The sequence below is a fragment of the Lithobates pipiens genome, unplaced genomic scaffold, assembly GCF_037356315.1.
Source record: "Lithobates pipiens isolate NorthernLeopardFrog02 unplaced genomic scaffold, aLitPip1_a1.2 Scaffold_11, whole genome shotgun sequence".
Taxonomy (NCBI): Eukaryota; Metazoa; Chordata; class Amphibia; order Anura; family Ranidae; genus Lithobates; species Lithobates pipiens.
This window is the reverse complement of record NW_027507696.1, coordinates 17,957,317-17,980,448: the sequence shown is the minus strand read 5'-3', so window position 1 is coordinate 17,980,448 and position 23,132 is coordinate 17,957,317. Positions and strand designations below refer to the sequence as shown.

General features: G+C 41.2%; 1 protein-coding gene across 8 annotated transcripts in view; it reads left to right on the top strand.

Annotated features, from left to right (window-relative positions):
* Window positions 1-23,132, top strand: part of CARMIL3 (capping protein regulator and myosin 1 linker 3) — a 145,230-nt gene that overhangs the window by 40,827 nt on the left and 81,271 nt on the right. For all 8 annotated transcript variants that reach the window (XR_013270314.1, XR_013270326.1, XM_077469093.1 and 5 more), the window contains exons 5-6: window positions 1,734-1,852; window positions 19,847-19,947. Coding sequence is in view for 6 of the 8 variants with exons in the window: in XM_077469093.1 (XP_077325219.1) it covers window positions 1,734-1,852; window positions 19,847-19,947 (220 nt within the window). In the remaining 2 variants the exon portion in view is untranslated. The remainder of the gene's footprint in view (window positions 1-1,733; window positions 1,853-19,846; window positions 19,948-23,132) is intronic.

The window sequence follows — 23,132 nt, the reverse complement described above, 5'->3', positions numbered from 1 at the left end:
AGATTTGTCGGCTGCACACCCATGACGTGAATGTTCCTTTCCACCGCATTTCAAAGGTTCTGTATTGGATTGAGGTCTGGTGACTGTGGAGGACATTGGAGTACAGTGAGCTCATTGTCATGTTCAAGAAAGCAGTTTGAGATGATTTGATCTTTGTGACATGGTGCATTATCCTGCTGGAAGTAGCCATCAGAAGATGGGTACACTGTAGTCATAAAGGGATGGACATTGTCAGCAACAATACTCAAGTAGGTCTTTGCATTTTAACGATGCTCAGTTGGTACTTGGGCCAAAAGTGTGCCACGAAAGTATCCCCCACACCATTATACCACCAGCCTGAACCGTTGATACAAGGCAGGGTGGAGCCATGCTTTCATGTTGTTTACGCCAAATTCTGATCCTATCATCTGAATGTCGCAGCTCAAATCGACACTCATCAGACCAGGAAACATTTTTCGAATCTTCTAGTGTCCGATTTTGGTGAGCCTTTACAAATTGTTGCCTCAGTTTCCTGTTCTTAGCTGACAGGAATGGCACCCAGTGCTGTCTTCTGCTTCAAGGTTTGATGTGTTGTGCATTCAGAGATGGTATTCTGCATTCCTTGGTTGTAACAAGTGGTTATGTGAGTTACTGCTGCCTTTCTATCATCTTGAACCAGTCTGCCCATTCTCCTCTGACCTGTGACATCAACAAGGCATTTTTATCCATGCAAACGCCACTCATTGTTTTTCTCTTTTTTGGACGTTTCTCTGTAAACCCTAGAGATGGTTGTGTGTGAAAATCCCATTAAATCAGCAGTTTTTTATATACTCAGACCAGTCTGTCTGGTACTAACAACCGTGCCATGTTCAAAGTCACTTAAATCCCCATTCTTTTCCATTCTGATGCTTGGTTTGAACTTCAGCAAGTCGTCTTCACCACATCTAGATGCAAAAAAAATGCATTAAGCTGCTGCCATATGATTGACTGATTAGCAGTTTGTGTTACAAAGCAATTGAACAGGTGTGGCCAGTTAGTGTATATAGGTGGTATTCAGGGGCAGATCTAGTCTCGGGAGGGGCAGTGCCAGAAAATACATCCTGGACGATTGGCCAGCTTCCCGCTCACCTGACGACCGGCCTGCCCGCTCACCCACCAAGCCGCCCACCCACTCACTCAACCGCCCACCGAGTCGCCTGCTTACCCACAGAGCCTCTCGCCCGCTGAGTCGCCCACTCACTCACTCACCCTCCGAGCTGCCTGCCCACCCGCTCACTCCCCCTCTGACTGGCCGCCACTCACCCGCAACTAATTTCTCGGAGGGGGGCAATTGCCCCATTGTCCCCCCGGATCCACCCCTGGTGGCATGGTGACTTAGGAGTGGACCCGAATGCTGGGGTATAGTTCATTACTGATCAGAATTCTTTTAATATGAAATGTTATACTTTGGTTTTCCTCCACAGTCCCAAACCTTACTGACTGCTAGTTAAACTGGCCCTGTAGTACATGAGTTCGTAAGGCTAACAGCATCCGATTAGCAGCATCCCTGTAGAAGGTGCTTCCATAGTGGTCCCATATACTCTGTATAACTGTATATGCTACAAGATACATACTGTATAAGAATTGACCAGCTATTTGTCTACCAAAGACTTGTGTCATAAGATTGTAGGGTTGGGCTGCATGGAAAGTAGTCTGACATTGGAACACGGTTAATATTTTTAATGATTTGGTCATGTATTTTCCCCTTTTTGCAGATACTTATTGAGACAGAGAAAGGGAGTTTCCAGCTGACTCTGAGTGCGCAGAATACCGACCAGCTCATTAACGGCATCCAGGCGACCCTGTCCAAAATATTCCCTACTCCAGATACAGTGTGAGTTCCTATTAAGAATTAAAATCCCGTTCTTTGTTTTTGACACACGGCAGCTTAATTAGTTCTCAGCTCGTCTGTCGCGCGTGAATGTTTTAATTGCAGTCTGATGGTCTCCGTGGTATAGAAGGTTTTTATTAACAGTTATCTGAGCCTAAAAGAAGTAACAGATTTGGGAAATTGTCTGCAGGATCCTAAGACAGGGCTAGTATGCTCTGTCAGGAACACATCAGCTTTCCTAAACTCTTTTAAATTGCTTTTCATTTCAGTATCCTTCATATATATATATATATATATATATATATATATATATATATATATATATATATATACAGTTGTGCTCATAAGTTTACATACGCTGGGAGAATATGAATGATAACACAAAAACACACATATATATATATATATATATATATATATATCTATATACAACTTTTAGCAACTGTGGACCGGGTATTGGTTTAATAGGTATATAGTGTTTGCTACACTTATTATGCCCCATTACTACTATCCTATACACGCCTGACTGGTTACCTCCTTATTATCAAGGTATCCCCATCATTGTTGTATTTATTTAGTCACATATTGGGATTTTTCTATCGTTATTGGTGACACATACACTTTTTTTTATCACTTCACTGATTTTTCCTCCTTGTCATTAGCGCATTTTTAACCATATATTAACATATATTAAACAACACTATTATGTTTCCAGATGTGTGGCAGTTTTTTTTCCTTCCTTTGGTTGCATTTACATTGACCACCAGGAAGTCAGATCTGTGAACACACCATGTTGTTACCATCTCCCTGCCCCTTCACAGCTCCCATGGGGAAAAGGAGTTGACTTCTGGACACGCCCGGGGGAGACCCTCTGTATGTTACCATATATATTGCTACAAATAAGCTTGCTTTCTTTATCCAACCAGATAACTTTTACGGCGAGAGTTGACCAGCATTGGGTACTACTTGTAAGTTACAGATATTGAGATATACTAATACATATATGGCTCTCCTCCTGCCCCTTCCCCCAACCACCCCTTCCTCCCTTTTAATTTTTACATTTTTTTTTGTTATTATCATTCATTGATCCATTTTTATCTCCAAATACCTACCTGCACCTCTCCTGAGGAAGCGAGAATTACCTTGCGAAAAGCATAGAGATCAGCAGCGCAGCAGCTCTAGATTGATTGGGGTATCTGTATGGTGCCTTCAGGTCCTACATATCTAATTTTTTCATATGAACTCTATGCAGCACCATTCATGTCCATCATTTATGTCTTCTTTATTATTGTGGTACACATGTTTTTAAATGTATGATAATACATTTTTCATATTTTTACATCTACTGTCTGAGGTGTGACTCTTTAAAAGTCTCAAGGGAAATATTTTTTTTTTCCTGTGTTATACAAACTTATTTGGGACTGAGACACTCCCTGAACCCTTCTCCCATTAGCTCTCATTGTCTGTCTATGGAACATTTGCATTCATCAGCCGTAGCTGAGCATGGGACGTACTTGGACATTCCAACATGACAATGATCCAAAACAGAAGGCCAAGTCGACCTGTCATTGGCTACAGCAAAATAAAGTGAAGATTCTGGAGTGGCCATCTCAGTCTCCTGATCTCAATATCATTGAGCCACTCTGGGGAGATCTCAAACGTGCAGTTCATGCAAGACAACCCAAGAATTTACAGGTACTGGAGGCTTTTTGCTAAGAGGAATGGGCAGCTTTACCATCTGTGAAGATAAAGAGCCTCATCCACAAATACCACAAAAGACTTCAAGCTGTCATTGATGTTAAAGGGGGCAATACACGGTATTATAACTGGGGTATGTAAACTTTTGATCAGGGTCATTTGACTAGTTTCTGTTGTCATTATGATTTAAAAAGTAAAAATAGTTGATTGATAATAAATGGCTTAAGCCAAACATTAACCACGAGGGAAAGAAACGTTTTTGTGTTATCATTCATATTCTCTGAAAACTGGCCAAGAAATTCTGCCAGAGTATGTCAATTTTATGAGCACAACTGTATATATACAGTATCTCACAAAAGTGAGTACACCCTCACATTTTTGTAAATATTTTATTCTATCTTTGCATGTGACAACCCTGAAGAATTGACACTTTGCTACAATGTAAAGTAGTGAGTGTACAGCTTGTAAAACCGTGTAAATTTGATGTCCCTTCAAAATAACGCAACACACAGCCATTAATGTTTAAACCGCTGGCAACAAAAGTGAGTACACCCCTAAGGGAAAATGTCGAAATTGGGCCCAAAGTGTCAATATTTTGTGTGGCCACCATTATTTTCCAGCACTGCCTTAAACCTCTTGGTCATGGAGTTCACCAGAGCTTCACAGGTTGCCACTGAAGTCCTCTTCCACTCCTGATGACATGGTGGATGTTAGAGACCTTGCACTCCTCCACCTTCCGTTTGAGGATGCCCCACAGATGTTCAAAAGGGTTTAGGTCTGGAGATATGCTTGGCAAGTCCATCACCTTTACCCTCAGCTTCTTTAGAAAGGCAGTGGTCCTCTTTGAAAAGATATAATGAGTGGGTCATGCTTGATGAAAGGTACTGTCTGCCTAACATGATGTGAGAATAATTCTTGTCACATATGTGCCAAGCATCCTGGCTGCAGCATGTATACACCCCTGTCCACTGCCTTTGAAGCTTAAGAAGGTGCCGTTGGAGGGAGAGGGCGACCTCAGCTCAACCTCCTCTTTTTACCACCCCCAATCACAAATGTCAACAAGGCCTAAAACTCTTCAGCTTTTGACACTTGCAGGAGTGCCCCAAACCATGCTCTGTAGCGTTACTCTCAAACTTCTATATGCATTAACTGCAAAGTCCAGGAGGCACTGGCTTCTAAAACTGGAAATGCAAAAGAGTCTTGTGGACACTGTAATGCTGGGTCAGAGGGAAATAACAGACCCCTGACACTGAAGAGGAGCTATTATTTCAGTGCCTCTGTTATGAACCATGAAGATTCATTTCTCTATAATGCCTATAGCTACAGAGGTGATTAATGGCTTGTTTTGTAGTAATTTTAAAGCTGAATTCCAGGGATTATATATTTTGGATATTTATACTGGGCCAGCTCAGTCCAATATAAGTATGCATATGTGATACCAGATCAGCCTCTGTGGAAACTGTATTTAACTGTAGTAGCCCAAGCTACTTCAATAATGGCCACAGTCTTCCAGATGTTGTCCTGAGTGGCTGGCCTTCTGCATAGTAACCACAGGGAGTCTCTTGTTTGACATTGCTGCATTACATGCAATGCATTTCCTGATTGGACAAGGGGGGATTGTGACCTTACAGCCCCTCTTTCCTCCTTATCCAATCACAGAACAACCAAAACTAGATTAAAAAAATGTGTTAATATATAATTCCATGTTTAACTGGACTTTAAATAGTTCCTTTGGGCCAAGCTGGCCCAAACAAACTATTTCCATTACATAACTATGTGGCAGATGTGTGTCCTGTCTGCTGCCAGAAGAGAGATGTGCCTCTCTGGCCTCTGGCTGAAAATTCTGATGCCATTTACTTGCCTTTCCACCTCAGCAAATCAGAGGAAGAATTGTATTCACTGAAAAAAATACAAGGCTTCTCTTGAATGGCAGAAAAGCATTCAGGCTGAACCTATATAATTCCAGCGTCAGCGTCGCTTGTTGTATGTAGCTAATACTACTACAATATATTATGGCGCATACAATGGCTGCCTAGCTTTGTAATAGACTTAGTACGTTTGGGCCACCTTGGTTCAAGGGAACACTTTTTAAGTCAATTTAAACATGAGGTTTTAATTTAAAAGGTGAAGTTCATATTAGAAGGATTATGTCTCTGCTATAAGATTATGCACAGCCAAAATGTGCTATATCAAACTGACAATTACGTGTGTGGGGTGCTATTTAGAATAAATTGCACTTCAGGCTAGTGCAGATATACTCATGCATTAAATTAAACTGCTATAACGCACTGTAAAATTCACATTTTATTAGGCGCTACCATAACACATATCTGTATATGGGCTTGCATATGCATATTAGGCTACTGATTTTTTTTGATTCTTTTGTGTTTTTTTTTATGTTTTAACAATCTTGCTTTTTTTGTCTGACACAATATAGAGTATGGGATTTCAGATCAGATATGCCCAATCTTGCCATAAAGAGTTAATCCAGCTCTGAGCAATCCTCATATCTTTTTTCAGTGAAATAAAACGGACAAACTGTGAAAACTTTGTCCGTTCTTCTCCCTTGCTGTGAGTGACAGGTGATTTACATATCTTGTGCACTAGCCTGAGACATGCATTATTTTTTAATTCCCACCCCCACTCCTTTCTTCAGCAGCTCTGCAAGGATTGGCTGTTCCACACCTCAGCATGATTTGGCATGCTGAAGTCATGTGGGGACTTTTCTGGGTTTTTACTGGATGTTAGTGATCATAGCAGAAGTTCAGTGTAAGAAATACACAGGAGAAAATGCATGCTGATAAGCGGAGTGTAGAGGTGGGCGGGGAGTCTACTGACATCACGACTCCACCCACTGAGCCCTGGTTAATCCAGCTCTGAGCAATCCTCATATCTTTTTTCAGTGAAATAAAATGGACAAACTGTGAAAACTTTGTCCGTTCTTCCCCCTTGCTGTGAGTGACAGGTGATTTACATATCTTGTGCACTAGCCCAAGACATGCATTATTTTTTAATTCCCACTCCCACTCCTTTCTTCAGCAGCTCTGCAAGGATTGGCTGTTCCACACCTCAGCATGTTTTGGCATGCTGAAGGCATGTGGGGACTTTTCTTGGTTTTGACTGGATGTTAGTGATCATAGCAGAAGTTCAGTGTAAGAAATACACAGGAGAAAATGCATGTTGATAAGGGGAGTGTAGAGGTGGGCAGGGAGTCTACTGACATCACGACTCCACCCACTGAGCCCTGGAAAACAGACCCTCCCACAAAATCTGCAGTTTTTTGTTGATAAGGGGAGTGTAGAGGTGGGCGGGGAGTCTATTGACATCACAACTCTACCCACTGAGCCCTGGAAAACAGACCCACCTACAAAATCTGCAGTTTTTTGAGTCTCATAGCAGACAGAGGGGAGACATTTGACAGATAAGTATGCATGCAGGAGGCATGTATATCCTTCTAGATAACCGATATTGCAGTAGTTTAGAAAGGATGAGAGTGGATTTACATCCACTTTAAGGAAAAGAGGTAGTTTCTTAAAGTGAACTGCTTACAAGACTTTATATGATTTATACCCTTATAATGAACAAATATTATATACAGAGTAAATATAGAGTAGGATTCTTATTCACGAATCACAGATCTATGGTGTGTTTCATCAGAGTTTTGAACTGCAGTACCAATCAGCTAGGCTATATTCATCTGACATTTTCCATATCTTTTCATATAAGACTATAGATAAAGAAAGTCAAATTATGTTTGTAGGCAGACTACTGTCAGACTAGTATTTTCATTTGTTAATTTGTACACCAAGAAAACCATAGCATAGAATTGTACATACCGTATATACTCGAGTATAAGCCGAGATTTTCAGCCTCTTTTTTGAGGCTGAAAGTGCCCCCCTCGGCTTATACTCGAGTCATCGCTGTCTGCCTGCTCGATCAGCGTGTCGAGCAGACAGACAGCGGACATTCTAAAATTCAAAAGCCGCGCCTCCGCCTCCGCCTTCGCCTGTGATAGGCGGAACACTGAATTTCCCAGCAGTCAGTGTTCCGCCTATCACGGACATCCGCTCATCCTCGTACTACGGACGAGGATGAGACGATGTCCGTGATAGGCGGAACACAGGCTGCTGGGAAATTCAGTGTTCCGCCTATCACAGGCGAAGGCGGAGGCGCGGCTTTTGAATTTTAGAATGGCCGCCGAGGCGCCGACGAAGAGCGGCGATCCTGGCAAGGCAAGGCACGGGACGGGACAGGACGGGACGGGACGGAGGCAAGGCACGACACGGGACGGAGGCAAGGCACGGCACGGGACGGAGGCAAGGAGGCAAGGCACGGCACGGGACGGAGGCAAGGAGGCAAGGCACGGGACGGAGGCTCGGGACACAGGCTCGGGACACAGGTAGGCTGGACACACACACACACACACACACACACACACACACACACACGGACACACACACACACAGGGATGGATGGATACACACACACACAGGGATGGATGGATGGAGACACACACACACAGGGATGGATGGATGGAGACACACACACACAGGGATGGATGGATGGAGACACACACACACAGGGATGGATGGATGGATGGAGACACACACACACACAGGGATGGATGGATGGATGGACACACACACACACAGGGATGGATGGATGGATGGATGGACACACACACACACAGGGATGGATGGATGGATGGACACACACACACACACACAGGGAGGGATGGACGGACACACAGGGATGGACGGACACACAGGGATGGACGGACACACAGGGATGGACGGACACACAGGGATGGACGGACACACACACAGGGATGGACAGGCATGTCTCACCCTCGGCTTATACACGAGTCAATAAGTTTGCCAGTTTTTTTGGGGGTAAATTGGGGGCCTCGGCTTATATTCGGGTCGGCCTATACTCGAGTATATACGGTAATTAAAGTGAATTTGCTTTTCCTATTTTCTTACCTACTAACATTGTGCTATCTATTGCATTTAGTGAACTTCTAGAAATTGAATATGGTAAAAGCGTGTTTAAATTCATCTAAAGTATGTATTAGTATGTACAGTGCCTTGCAAAAGTATTCAGCCCCCTTGAACTTTTCAACCTTTTGCCACATTTCAGGCTTCAAACATAAAGATATAAAATTTTAATTTTTTGTGAAGAATCACCAACAAGTGGGACACAGTTGTGAAGTGGAACGAAATCTATTGGATAATTTAAACTTTTTTAGCAAAAAAAAACTGAAAAGTGGTGCGTGCAAAATTATTTACTTTCAGTGCAGCAAACTCACTCCAGAAGTTCAGCGAGGATCTCTGAATGATCTGAATGATCCAATGTTGTCCTAAATGACTGATGGTGATAAATAGAATCCACCTGTGTGTAATCAGGTCTCTGTATAAATGCACCTGCTCTGTGATAGTCTCAGGGTTCTGTTGAAAGCGCTGAGAGCATCATGAAGACCAATGAACACACCAGGCAGGTCCGTAATACTGTTGAGGAGAAGTTTAAAGCCGGATTTGGATACAAAAAGATTTCCCAAGCTTTAAACATCCCAAGGAGCACTGTGCAAGCGATCATTTTGAAATGGAAGGAGTATCAGACCACTGCAAATCTACCAAGACCTGGCCGTCCCTCTAAACTTTCAGCTCAGACAAGGAGAAGACTGATCAGAGATGCAGCTAAGAGGCCCATGATCACTCTGGATGAACTGCAGAGAACTACAGCTGAGGTGGGAGAGTCTGTCCATAGGACAACAATCAGTCGTACACTGCACAAATCTGGCCTTTATGGAAGAGTGGCAAGAAGAAAGCCATTTCTCAAAGATATCCATAAAAAGTCTCGTCTAAAGTTTGCCACAAGCCACCTGGGAGACACACCAAACATGTGGAAGAAGGTGCTCTGGTCAGATGAAACCAAAATCGAACTTTTTGCCCACAATGCAAAACTATATGTTTGGCATAAAAGCAACACAGCTCATCACCCTCAACACACCATCCCCACTGTCAAACATGGTGGTGGCAGCATCATGGTTTGGGCCTGCTTTTATTCAGCAGGCACAGGGAAGATGGTTAAAATTGAGGGGAAGATGGATGCAGCCAAATACAGGACCATTGGGGATGAAAACCTGTTGGAGTCTGCGAAAGACCTGAAACTGGGATGGAGATTTATCTTCTAACAAGACAATGATCCCAAACATACAGCAAAATCTACAAAGGAATGGTTCACAAATAAACGTATCCAGGTGTTAGAATGGCCAAGTCAATGTCCAGACCTGAATCCAATCGAGAATCTGTGGAAAGAGCTGAAAACTGCTGTTCACAAACGCTCTCCATCCAACCTCACTGAGCTCGAGCTGTTTTGCAAGGAAGAATGGGCAAGAATTTCAGTCTCTCGATGTGCAAAACTGATAGAGACATACCCCAAGCGACTTGCAGCTGTAATCGCAGCAAAAGGTGGCTCTACAAAGTATTAACACAAGGGGGCCGAATAATTTTGCACGCCCCACTTTTCAGTTTTTTATTTGCTAAAAAAGTTTAAATTATCCAGTAGATTTCGTTCCACTTCACAATTGTGTCCCACTTGTTGGTGATTCTTCACAAAAAATTCAAATTTTATATCTTTATGTTTGAAGCCTGAAATGTGGCAAAAGGTTGAAAAGTTCAAGGGGGCCGAATACTTTTGCAAGGCACTGTAAATGTCTGAACTAGGCAGACAAAGGTTCTCTAATTGGGGTCATCTGATTCTATGATGCCCTAACTAAAATTGTGCACTAGGGCTTGTGGCTGATGCTTCTGCTGTGATGTCATAGAGCTCAAGGACCCTAGGAAAATGGCATAAAGCTGTTATTTCTATGTAATGAACAATTCAGCTAGAAGCCAAATAGTATGGAATATTAATTGCATAGCCTGTGTTTCTTATACAGATGTCATATGGCGCAAAGGAAGATCGACTGCATCTAAAACTTACTAAGCTCTCCCTCATATTCTAAGCTCTGGTGCAACTGCACTTGCAAAAGTGCATGCTTTATTTGCCTTTAGTAATCAACCCCACTATCTCCAAATACCTGCACTTAAAGTGGAAGTAAACTCCCTTGTATGATTTTTACCTTTAGGTAAGCCTATAATAAGGCTTACTTATAGGTACAGTAAATATCTCCTATTATGTTACTATGTGATGCATACTAGCACATTATGACTTAAACTGCCCGGTGCCTATTTATTTTTAATGTGGTTTACTACCACTTTAAATGGTTATTAATAAACAGGTGTAATGAACCAGATCAAGAGCTTGTTTACTTTTTTTACATGAAATTAAAGGTGAGCGTTTTTCTACATGCGAACACTATTTTTTTTTTGCCCACATTCTGTGAATCAGGCCCAAAAGGTTATTTTTCCAGGGCTTCTGTTTTTCTAAAATGGCATTGGTGTTATGTTATGTGCTTTGAATTGATATAATAACAGTGCTCATAGGCATTCTAAAATAATAGCTGACAGCATAACACACTAGTTGTTAAAGTGGATGTCAACCCAATTATTTTTTTTTTAATTAAGGCTTTCACTTTGTACAGTAAAGGATTTCATGTCATATGTACCCAGTCTTGCCATGAAGAGTTAATCCAGCTCTGAGTAGTCCTCTTATCTTTGTTCAGTGAGATAAAAATGGACAGATAGAGAAATAGATGTCTCCCCCTTGCTGTGTATGAGACAGGTGATTTACTTATCTCATGCACTAGTGTGAGAGAGGCATTCTGTGTACTTCACATCTTCCGCCTTTCTTCTCCAGCTCTCCCAAGATTGGCTGCTCCACAACTTAGCATGATTGGGCATGCTGAAGTCATGTGGTGACTTTCCTGGGTTTTGACTGGATGTTAGTGATCATGGGGCATAATCCACGAGACTAGCAGAAGTTCGGTGTAAGAAATATCGATGCCTGGCCAAGGGGAGTGTAGAGGTGGGCGGGGAGTCTACTGACATCACGACTCCACCTACCAAGCTCCAGACAACAGACCCACCCACAGATTTTTGGGTCTCATAACAGACAGAGGGGAGACATCTGACAGGTAAGGATACATGCACAAGGCATTTATATCCTTATACCACTATGGCAATAGTTTAGAAAGAATGAGAGTGGGTTTACATCCAATCTAAGGCTCCCTAGAAATTATCAGTAGGTTTCTGAAACACCCATTTGTATGCTAACATATAAAAATATTGTAGCAACATTGAATTTAATTTTGGACCTTAAGGTTATATTCTATGTGTATTGGCTCGTAAACGTCTGTTCTCAGGCCCAAGCAGAGGCAGAAGAGGTACCTGAGTTGAGAGCCATGCTAGGGGGGTTCATCTGAAGATTGAGCTTCTCCTGCCTACACAACAACACCCAGCTGTCTCCTGCACTTAGCAGGAGCAACTGAGCTGTAAAAACTGAAATCTCAGTCCTGCGAATTACATTGGAAGAGCACAGTCTTCTATGTGTAATCAGATAAGTTGCTGTCACTTTTGCAGCTGCCTTCTGTATCAGGAGCCCTGAGAAAGTAGCACAGAATGACTGTCAAAATTACAGCAGAGCCCCAATGATAATTACATTAATTATGCAGGGAGAGCTGCAATCTCCCCTTGATATCTGAAGGATTTAGCTGTCAATTTGACAGCTTTGTTCTGCTTCTTGTTCCTTTATGAATGAAAGCTACAGCTGTAGCCTTTATTACTGTTTGACCCCTTTCACACTGGTGTGCTTTTCAGGCGTTTTTGTGCTAAAAATAGCAGGACAGGAGCTGTGCATACAGCGCTCCTCCACCGCCCCTGCCATTGAAATCAATGGGCAGCGCTGCCGAAGCGCCTGCAAAGTGCTTCGGCAGTGGCGCTTTGTGGGGGCTTTTAACCCTTTATTCAGCCGCTAGCGGCCAAAAAGCACCGCTATGACAGCGGTAAAGCGCCCCTAAAACTAGCTTTACCGCTAACGTCCCGCCCAATTGAGAAAGCAGCCTTATGTTTGGAAAAACAAAAAGTGGAGGTCTTGCTTCATGTCTCCTCAGCAACTATTTAAACTGTGTATATACCGCTCCCAAATTACCCTGCCCATTGAAATGAATAGGTAGCGCTGCCGAATGGCCTGCAAAGCGCTTGGGCAGCGCAACAACACGGCCGCATTTAACCTTTTCTTTGGCTGCTAGCTGGGGTTAAAAGCGCCCCACTAACGGCCGAAAAGCACCACTATAACAGCAATGCTAACGCCAGCACCGCCCCAGTGTGAAAGTATCCTTCATCGGCCCTTTCCTTAGAAAGTTTTTGTTACAATTTATTAGCCCTATTTAAATATTTTCTCTCCTGAGTACCTGCTCTTCTTGGGCTTCATACAAATGCAGGAAAAACTGATCTAATAAGTACTTCTCCTATGTTTAATATACTTGTGTGTGGTGTGCACTCAGATGCGTTTAACTGCATAAAACCAGACTGTACATTTTCTAGATGTACATATTTCTTGTAAATGCAACTAGATTGAATGCACCTAGACATTATTGAAAGTCCAGTGTTTATTCAGTCATAAAAAAAATAATATGTTTGCAGATCTATTTAGAAATTAACAGACCCAGGTGCATGAGGCCTTAGCGTTTTTATTACTTTTTTTTTTTGTTTAATTTGCTTATCAATTTTTTGTAGTAATAGTCATTTTAATTACCACATATGAGCCATTGAATAAAACTTTATTTTCTTTGGAAAGAATTTTAATGTCAAAATGAATGAGTAATTGCAGAATATTATTATATCTGTCAGAATGCTTGTTAATTTAAACTTACCACCGACCAAACTGAAAACTAGTGCTATTTCTTGACCCTGCTTTGGTCTGTCCACCTATATTTACATGTACTGTACAAGCTCTGTCCATCTCGGTTGTAAAGGATGGGGTAGGCAGCATTTAGCAATGTAGCCTTGGGCGCCTTGTCCTGGTCGTATCTGTTGTAGCAAGATGGGGGGGTCAGTGGGTTGTCTGGAGGTATCAAAGTTGAAGGTAATCTCTGTATATAAATTCAGTTCTCTTCAGGTTTTAATTCCCTCTTCAAGGGCTTTTCATCTTCAGAAAGGGATGATGGTTACGTTGATGATTGTCATGACAGTCATTTTATGCTGCTGACATGAAAGGAACTGGAACTTAGTTGAAAAGATGACACCAAAAAATGCATAAAATGAAATAAAAAACATACCGTGGCCCAGTTTCATTAAAGTGCAATAACATTTGTGCTAAAAAGGCACATAACATTGATTGAAGTGCCACTTTAAAATGACTTGAGTGCTATTTAGCACACCTTAAAGAGGACCTGCAGTCTGCTCACATAGTTTGTAATAAAAACATCTTTGCCATTCTGAAGCTTCCCTCCAACCACTTTGCATATTATTTTATATGTACTGTGATTCTGTACTTGCCAAATATGCTGCAGAAATCTCCATCCACTGAGTCTGGCTGCAATCATTTTAACAACTGTGGGCAGCTGAAGCTGCTGCTTGTTCACTTCCTGGATTTACACAGACACACAGAAGCACACCTCCAGCTCTGCAGCCCTGCAGCTATCATTGGCCCTCTTATGACTCACCCTCTCACACCCCCCCCCCCGCCCCTTCCTTGCAAACTCTCACGAGAGTGAGTGAGAGAGCTGTGCGTTATGTCATAATTTTAGGCTAATGACCAGACTAGAAGCAGGAAGTGGGCTGCACAAGATATTTACTGGCAGAACAAAAATGTTTTACTATCCAAAGTTAAAATAACAAGGGCAGAAGATTTAATAGATGGAAAGTTGAGAAGATGGCTGAAGGTTCACTTTAAGTGTGATTGCTGCTTGAGGAATCAGGACCATTTATGATATGTTTTTAGAGCAGGTCAACTTTTTCATCATCTTTCCATAACAGTTTTAAGGGTTCCTCTCACTGCTCATTATTTACAGTGCTTCAATTTACAGTGTATAAAAATCTGAGCACACCTATGTGTTTTTTAGTAAGTTTTGCAGTGTGCAGAAATGCACTACAGTCTATTTAACATGGTTTCCTATGGAACAAGTTCACATCTATGCATTTTTCAGCCACTGCATTTTTGGAACAGGTCAGGGACTTTTTTCCCGCAGCAGATTGCATTTTGCATGTAGTAGACTTCAATGGACCCACACCAAAAATGCAAGTGTTGCATTTTCACATGTGTTTTGCAGATTTTTCTTCCCTCCATAACAAACTGCCTGTTGTTATGGAGCAGGCAGCCACTGCATCCTTAGCAACCGATGAGTCATCTGCTGTCAGCTGGGTTCCCTCCTGACGCCTGAATGTAAAAAAGTCCCTGATGCCCACCACTTTTGCTGACCCGAAAAAAGGAAAAAAATAAACCGTCCACTCCAGCCGAAGGCTCCCACCGTCTGCCAGCTCTGCCGTCTGACAGTTCTTAAATAATTAAGCGGTGGAGTCACCCAGTGATGTAACCGGGTGACCCCGCCCCCTTGTGACGTTGTTGGTCTGCCCCTTAATTATTTAAGAAAAGGTCAGGCAGACGGGAGTAGTGATTGATGTTGAATTTACTTTGGGGGACATTGTTTTAGTTTTTTAATAAAGGAATTGTCAAGAATGGCCTACTGTATTTTTTTTACACCGTTTTTTTTTTTTTGGTGAATGAGTAGGGGTACTGTGTACCCCATACTTATTCACATGCGGGGGTAGGATCTGGGGCCCCCTTGTTAAAGGGGCATCCAGATTCCGATAAGCCCCCTGCTCGCAGACCCCCACAAGCACTGGCCAGGGTTGTGGGGAAGAGGTCCTTGTCCCCATCAACATGGGGACAAGGCATTTGGGGGTGGGCAAAGCACCCCTCTGTGTTGATGGTATGTGGCCTGGCATGGTTCAGGAGGGAGGAGGCACTCGCTTCCCCCCTTTCCTGGCCTTCCAGGCTGAATACTCAGATTAGGGTCCGGTAAGGATTTTGGGGGAGCCCCACACCATTTTTTTTTTTACATTTTGGCGTGGGATTCCACTTAAAATCTATAGCACACCCGAAGTGCCTGCTATGGGTTGAGGGGAACCACATGACATTTTTCCCTTTTCCTTCTTTGCTGGCAATTCTTTTTTTACATTCAGCTGTCAGTGGGCAGCCCTCAAATGCAAAATGCACTGCAAAACCGCATCAACCAGAACCACATGGATGTGAACCTAGCCTAAATGCAGAATTTGTTAATTAATATAAGAATACTTATTCATATTGATATGAATTTTAAGCAAAGATTTTCATATTTCTGTAGACTGTTCAATTTATGAAAAAAAGATAAGATAAATAGAAAACGGAAAATTGTTATCAAATACGGGTTAACACCTGCCCCCGTGACATCATTCACAGCTGCTCTCAGACTGACAATAAAGCCAGGAGAGCAGTGCAGTGCAATGCATATAAAAAAAATGCCAAGGGAAAGCCAATCATGACATTACAAAGCTTTTATAATACCACACCTGTACAATGTCAATTCTGTTTAAGCATCATTTTGCCCACCACCTGGCACAAAGAGCATCCAGTTTTTAGGAGGGTTTACCGTCAAACATTCAGGGTCTTCCAACTCCATGAGAGGCTGAACAGGGGTAGGTTCGGCGGGGGGGGGGGGGGGGGTGCAGCAAACAAATTACTTACCAACTGCAATCAACAGGCGGCCTGGAGCATGCCCAAAAAGGAAGAACACCTTAGTTGGGGGAGGGGCTGTCATTTAATTAGCTACAAGTGGTCATGTAGGGCTACAGAGGAGATGTTAACCCTTTGTGTGCTGACCTGAGGTGGGCCAAGAAATAGTATTTTTAGCTTGGAGCCTGCAGAGATATTTACTTTGATCTTTGTAGTGATAACAATAGACAAAGCGGGAGTCCGCCGGGACTCCACGTTTTTTTTAAAGCCAGAAGCTACAAATACTGCAGCTGCTGACTTTTAAAATAGTGACACTTACCTGTCCAGCGCGCCCGCGATGTCAGCACCCGAAGCCGATCTCTAGATCGTCTCTCAGGTCCTGCCGCCACCATCTTGGGTATGGGAATCAGGAAATGGAGCCTTTCGGCTTCATTTCCCGGTTCCCTACTGCGCATGCGCAAGTTGCGCTGCGCAATAAGGACGATCCCCGCTGCCTCTGGGATCTGTGTGTTTCCCAGCAGGCAGCGGGGCACTTGCGGAAAGGGGCGGGCACTTGCGGAAAGGGGCGTAATGTACGCCCCTTTCCGCAGAGAGCTATCCCGGAAGTGGGTGCAGATACCTGTACTGTACAGGTATCTGCACCCCCCTCCCCCCTGAAAGGTGCCAATTGTGGCGCCGGAGGGGGGGAGGGTTCCGATGAGCGGAAGGTCCACTTTAGGGTGGACCTCCGCTTTAAAGGGAACTAGCATGTTATTTTTTGCTATGGGGTCTAGATTTGGAAATTTTGTAGATTGTTATTTTGGAAACAATGTTCTCCAGGCAAGTTTTTTTCATCTCATTATTTCTCATAAAGTTTTCTAGAAGGCAAACCAAATATATATCGAGAAATGTAGATGCTAGTATGCAATGTTCAGACCTTAATTCTTCCGGAAAGGTTACAAAGTATGTCTGTGGATTTAATTATTCACCTAATTATCTTGAAGTGGATTCCTGATGTTGTCAATTGCCATTTATTATAGAAGGCTGGAACATATACATTATACTTTAAGGCTTCAGCAAGGCACAAAATACAGTAGCCCATTCAAATAACAGAAGCATATGGCTACCAAATTCTTTTTTTTTTCTTTTTTTTTATAAACTTGGTTTATTGTAAATAGATGCATATACAAATTACACAAGTCATATCAGTGCAAGAGCATATTGTTGACCAGAATCGTAGCATGACAACAACAAAGGAATAGGCATGTAAATATCTGAGCTTACAAAAAACATCAAACGTGCCTGAATTACCAGATAAATACATGTGTGTACCAGCATTACCAACAACAAAGCCAAAATTATTATTGTCAGGGAACAAAAATACCACAGTAAGCAATATTAATTACAATAACCCTGGTCTAGTACACAGGTAATATTAGTTTGTTCACCTGAACTATCCATCAGAATCACTTGCCCTTAGGACAAAGTTACCATTGTCTCAGCAAAGTACAGTGGAATGCTGACCTGCAATGCAATAAGAGGTAGAGACAATAAATTTGAGTAAGACAAACTCTGGGAGAGAAAGTAACTATGGTAGAATAAGAAAATGAATGTAACAAGGAGTCACTAGAGTCCTGTATATCTATCATCAAGGTCCCCAAATTTTGGTGAATTGTGCTTGGCAACCTCTCGCCTCATAAGTCAGTTTACATAGTGGGAGGTTTTGATTAATTAGACACCTCCACAATCCAATATGCAAGGGGTTAGTGCATGTCTGATATAATATAATGGTCTTTCTGGCATAATAAAACACTAAATGTAAAAAAAGAGTAGCCTTAGTAGTAAGCTTAAAATTGAACACAAGGGGTTACCAAGGGGTTAACGAGAAACATGATTATTTTTTTTTGACTTGCAAGATTCCTTTAAAAAAGAGATCCATACATAGTTAAATTGGTCTAGCTTGCATGTAACTATGCATATATATCAAACCCAGCCAATGCCCCTCGAAGCTGGAAATCACTGAAGTGGACATTGCTACTCCATTGAGTTGCTGTGCCTACTCCAATGATTGCTACATTGTAAGGATTTTTGATACTGCAGACACTCTTCTGAGCCTCAATTTAGACAGGAGCAAAAACAAAATCTGCTGCTGGGTATATAACGCAAATCCTGGCTGTCGAAATGATAACTCGAAATTAGTGGTAAATGTGATTGGTGAGCTGTGGGGGACTGGGTGTAATACACATGACCAAAGTATTTAGATGAAATTTGTTAAGCATATAGCATGCACAATGTCAGTCAATAGAATATATAGCAGATTTTTGATTTAACAATACCACATCCACCTGGCTAGATTTTACATGTAACACGTAGATAACTACTTTGGTATACAGTATATCCTCCTTACCACCATTACTAAAGTCAGTGAGATCTAAACACAGCACAAAATAATCAGAATAAGGAACTGAGGGTTGTCAGCACTTATGGCGACATCAACTAACTCATATATTACCCTGAATATGTGAATTTACCTTTTACTATGAATCCTCAACCTCATTCTCCAATCATCGTTTTTCCTTTAACTACATATACTGATCCAGCTTCTTATTTCAGTAATATTTTTCCCAAGTCTCCTGTTATGCATCTCTTAAGCTGTTTGTATTTTTGTAAAGATATAAAATCTAAAGGTGTAAAGTTAGTGATACACTGGCAAAATTTGGTTCAAGATTCATCATTTTTGAAATGTTCAATAGTTAAAGACAATTCAAGGATCGTTTTTGACCACAAAAGAAAAAAAAAGAAAATCTGTCAAAAAGGATTTGGATGTATGAAATTTTTACTGTGAATGTGGTTCCCAATCATGACAAAAATGTACTTATTGCAATGTGTATGTGCTAGAAACATTTTAATGCTTCATGTGAGTGATTATATAAGTAAACAATGTGTGATCTGAGTCTTTGACACCATTCAAATACACAGTGGGGTTGATTTACTAAAACTGGAGAGTGCAAAATCTGGTGCAACTCTGTGATCCCTCACTCAGTACATTGATTTCCTGTGAGGCCCTAATAAGTAAGGCCTTCTGCATACACCAGCTTTAGAGTCCATCATATCCATGGGCATACCAACAGGGTTTCCCAAGTCTTCATATATGTTTCACCTAGATGGAACAACACCATTCTATTTTGTAATATATTTCAGTATTCAATTTAAATGTTTTTTACATGATGTTAAATAAACCTGGATTTGTATTCAACTGAGTGCTCTTTTTCAGGGTCTACTGGTGGCTACCAATTTAAAGTCCATGTTCATCCTTGTTTTTTCTTTGTTGCTTATATTTGGATGTGGTGCTACGCTCTGAGTCATGTCTTAACCACTTTTTTACCATAGCTATGCATGATAGCTAACCAGGCTCTGACCAATTAAGCTTTGACAAAAATACTTGGAAGCTGATTGGTTTCTATTCAGAGCTGCACCAGATTTTGCACTCTCCAGTTATAGTAAATCAACTCTTGTTTATATTTATAGCAGTCTTTTGTATCATAAAAACCTTATTGAAGCCACCCTTATTCATTTAGTGCATCTAGCCTTCTATTCAAGGCTTGAGTAGACGTTGCACCTTATGTAAACTTGGCTTTACTGTGATATTCTATCTCCATCTAACAGGTGTCTGGTCAGACGACAGTATCCTGAATCTGCAGACAGTTCGCGGAATTCATCTCCAAATTCAGACATAGCAGGGCTGCCAGCAACAACCGGAATATGTGGTGAGGCTATGTATATATGTAAAAGCTACTGTCATTTTCATAAAAGCCTCCAACAATTATAGGTGTATAGCTTGGTTCTAGGAGGTGTACAGGGTGGGCTGGATTTTCCATTGAGCATAGCAAGCACAGGCCCGTTAGTGGGAAACGAAATGAGGTGACATAAAAATAATATTATTTACATATTGTCACAATTTTCTTAAACAGATTAAAAGCAGGAAAATTAAAAACATTTTTTTTGTAATGGTGGTGACGGGGGTTAGTTTGAGAGCCAATGGCTGTGTGCCTATGGGCTCTGTTGATGGAAGTCCAGTTCTGTGTACAGGGTATTCATACTATCCTTATTACTATCCTTATTACAAGGTGCTGCTATTAATTGGATCAAAAGATATTTTTGGAATAACTGAAGCAGTGATACGCTGGGTATAAAGATCTAATCCCAGCCATGAATTTTTATTGTTGCAGTGATGTTTTCAACGAATACGTTCAATGTGTAGCATAGCGAGTATACAATATTTTTTAAACTGTGATAAGACAGTAAGTAGCCTTATCCTACCAGTTGTTGCGGATTGATGTCTGGGCCAAAACCAGAATGTATCTGCTATTCTGCCTCTGGCTCTAATTCAATGCGATGTGAGTGCATGCATGCAAAAGAATCCACACTGAAACAGTGCTCAGTATAAAAGCTCCTCATCAACTCCCTCCTTTATTAAAATTATAACTCTTTATAGTCAAAGTGACATAAGCAAACGTCATCACATATGTGTGTATATGATTGGTTCCTCTGTATATTATCCTCTTCCTGTTCCAACATCTGTCTCCAGGGACTGAGTGCATTCCGGGATATGGTCTCCATCTTTCTTACACGGTGGGAGGGGGGAGAAAATGGAGTTAGAAGAACAACTGTTTTTACAAAAACATTTTGTTTCTAAATATTCTCAGTAGGAGGTGAAATGTTGTGTTTTAGCTCTTCAGCTTATTTGGCATTGAAACTGTGGGGTTATACTGCTACCTCTGCAGCCAAACTTCATTATTTTACATGTTTAAATGTAAGTTCTGCTCTTCTCTAGCTAAATGTCAACCATGCTCTTATGTGATGCCTATTTCTGTTGCCCTCTGTGTACCCTTCCTTATTTATGGTTATTTATCTATGTCCTGGCAGGCTTTGTGAGTTTAACTGGTGGTCTTGGTTATGACATTCCTTGTTAGAAAACATGTAAAATATCTTAGCGCTTACAGTATTTAGCTACAAAATATTATATGGTTTAATATGAGTTCAAAATTTTGAGCCAGTGATTGAAGTTTTATTGAAAGATAAGTGGTTGTTAGAGGGGTAGATGTTTTTTTACCGCATGCAGTCCAAAGTGTAGCTATACAGTATATAAAAATAGATAAGTGCGCAACCTAATAAATACTCTATAATGTAAACCAATATCACACATTATATGAAAAATTCTCAAAGGTGAAAAAGCAATATATCCACATTAGGTACTTAGTGAAAAAAGAAAAAGTGAAAAAAAGTCCAATTGAACGTTCTCTTGTAGATGAAAAGTGATTTTAAAAAAAGCTGCTTCAAGGTGCTTTCCCCACATAAAACACATGCCTCTTACCAGAAGGGCTGGATCTCAAATTATAAATGTAGGAGATAAGGGTATGATTGATATATTAATCAGGCCAACATCCCATGTATATGGAAGGAACAAAAGAAAATACCCCATAGTGGACTTTAGTGGCCTGTAGCAATCATTAAATCATAACTAAAAAATATTTTGTCGAGAAAATATTAAAAAGTTCAATATTGGAAAAAACAATTAAAAACAATTAAAGGCTGGTGAACATTTAGGCCAACAAAGTACAAAATATACAAGTGCATACAGATCTACATATTCCGCAGACTACTGTTATGACTAGCACCATAGCAGAACAGACATGGAAGACACCCAACGCGTTTCAGAAATGTCTTTCTTTGCTCAGGGGTGTATGCTTTAAAACAGCGGAGCACTTATATTGACAAAGGCGAACCGTACATACATAAGCTAAAATATTTAAAAACCATCAATGATGTCCATCATGTTGCCCAGGGAAGAGAATGGTTTCAATATTAGCAGCCCTGGTTTTTCCAGGTTTTCCCAACAAAATTTGTATTGAACTTTTTAATATTTTATTATAATTCATTATGATTTAATTATCGCTACAGGCTGCTAGTCCCACTATGGGGTCTTTTTCTTTTGATCTCAAATTATAGGGATCTAACTTGTTCACACAGGTTTCAGCCACCAGGGATATCCCACTCATTAGGCTCCTATAAGGGTGCTCCACCCTTGTAAGATAATTGCTCCACTTTGTTACAATGCATCTCATGTGTCCTCGGTGTCTATATGAAGCATACCACTGTAGAATCTCTCAAGCATGGAGGATTATAGAAGGAAGAGGCTTCATAGTGCAATACGTTAAAAGCTGTGTGAGCGAGTTAGATCTCTATAATTTGAGATCCTTCTGGTAAGAGGCGAGTGTTTTATGTGGGGAAAGCACCTTTTTTTGTGAACCATTTTTCATCTACAAGAGCACGTTTAATTGGATTTTTCTTCACTTTTTTCACTAAGGACTTAATGTGGATATATTGATTTTTCACCTTTGAGAATATTTCATATATATGGTATGATATTGGTTTACAACATAGAGCATTTAATAGGTTGCGTACTTATATATTTTTAACATATTTAGTTAGTTGTGTATTCAGACCTAATAAGTAGCATCACCTTTAATAATATTCACTTGTTTTTTTTATAGTTTGGGTGAGAGCAAAATATTTTATTTTTTTTTCAAATAACAATTTTTATTTTTCATGGTCGTAAAACAGAGATATCAGTGCAGGCATACAGCAAAAACAGCAAGGCTCCCAAAATCTGGAGGGCCCATTACAGGGATACAGCATATAGTAACTTGGTATAGGGCGGTATAGCAAAAACAGGCGGTTCGACCAGGGGGTGCAGAGCGGGACGAGAGACACAGAAAGTCAAGCGGCCGCACAATAAACCACGAAGCCGCCCAGGGTCTACTGCTCAGCTCGTATGCCACACGGGAAACAGGACAAAGACCATCAACAACATACACACAAAAAAAAACGGAGAAAAGAAGAAGAGAGAGAGACAAGGAAGAAGAAACGGAAAAAGAAAAGGAGCTAGAGC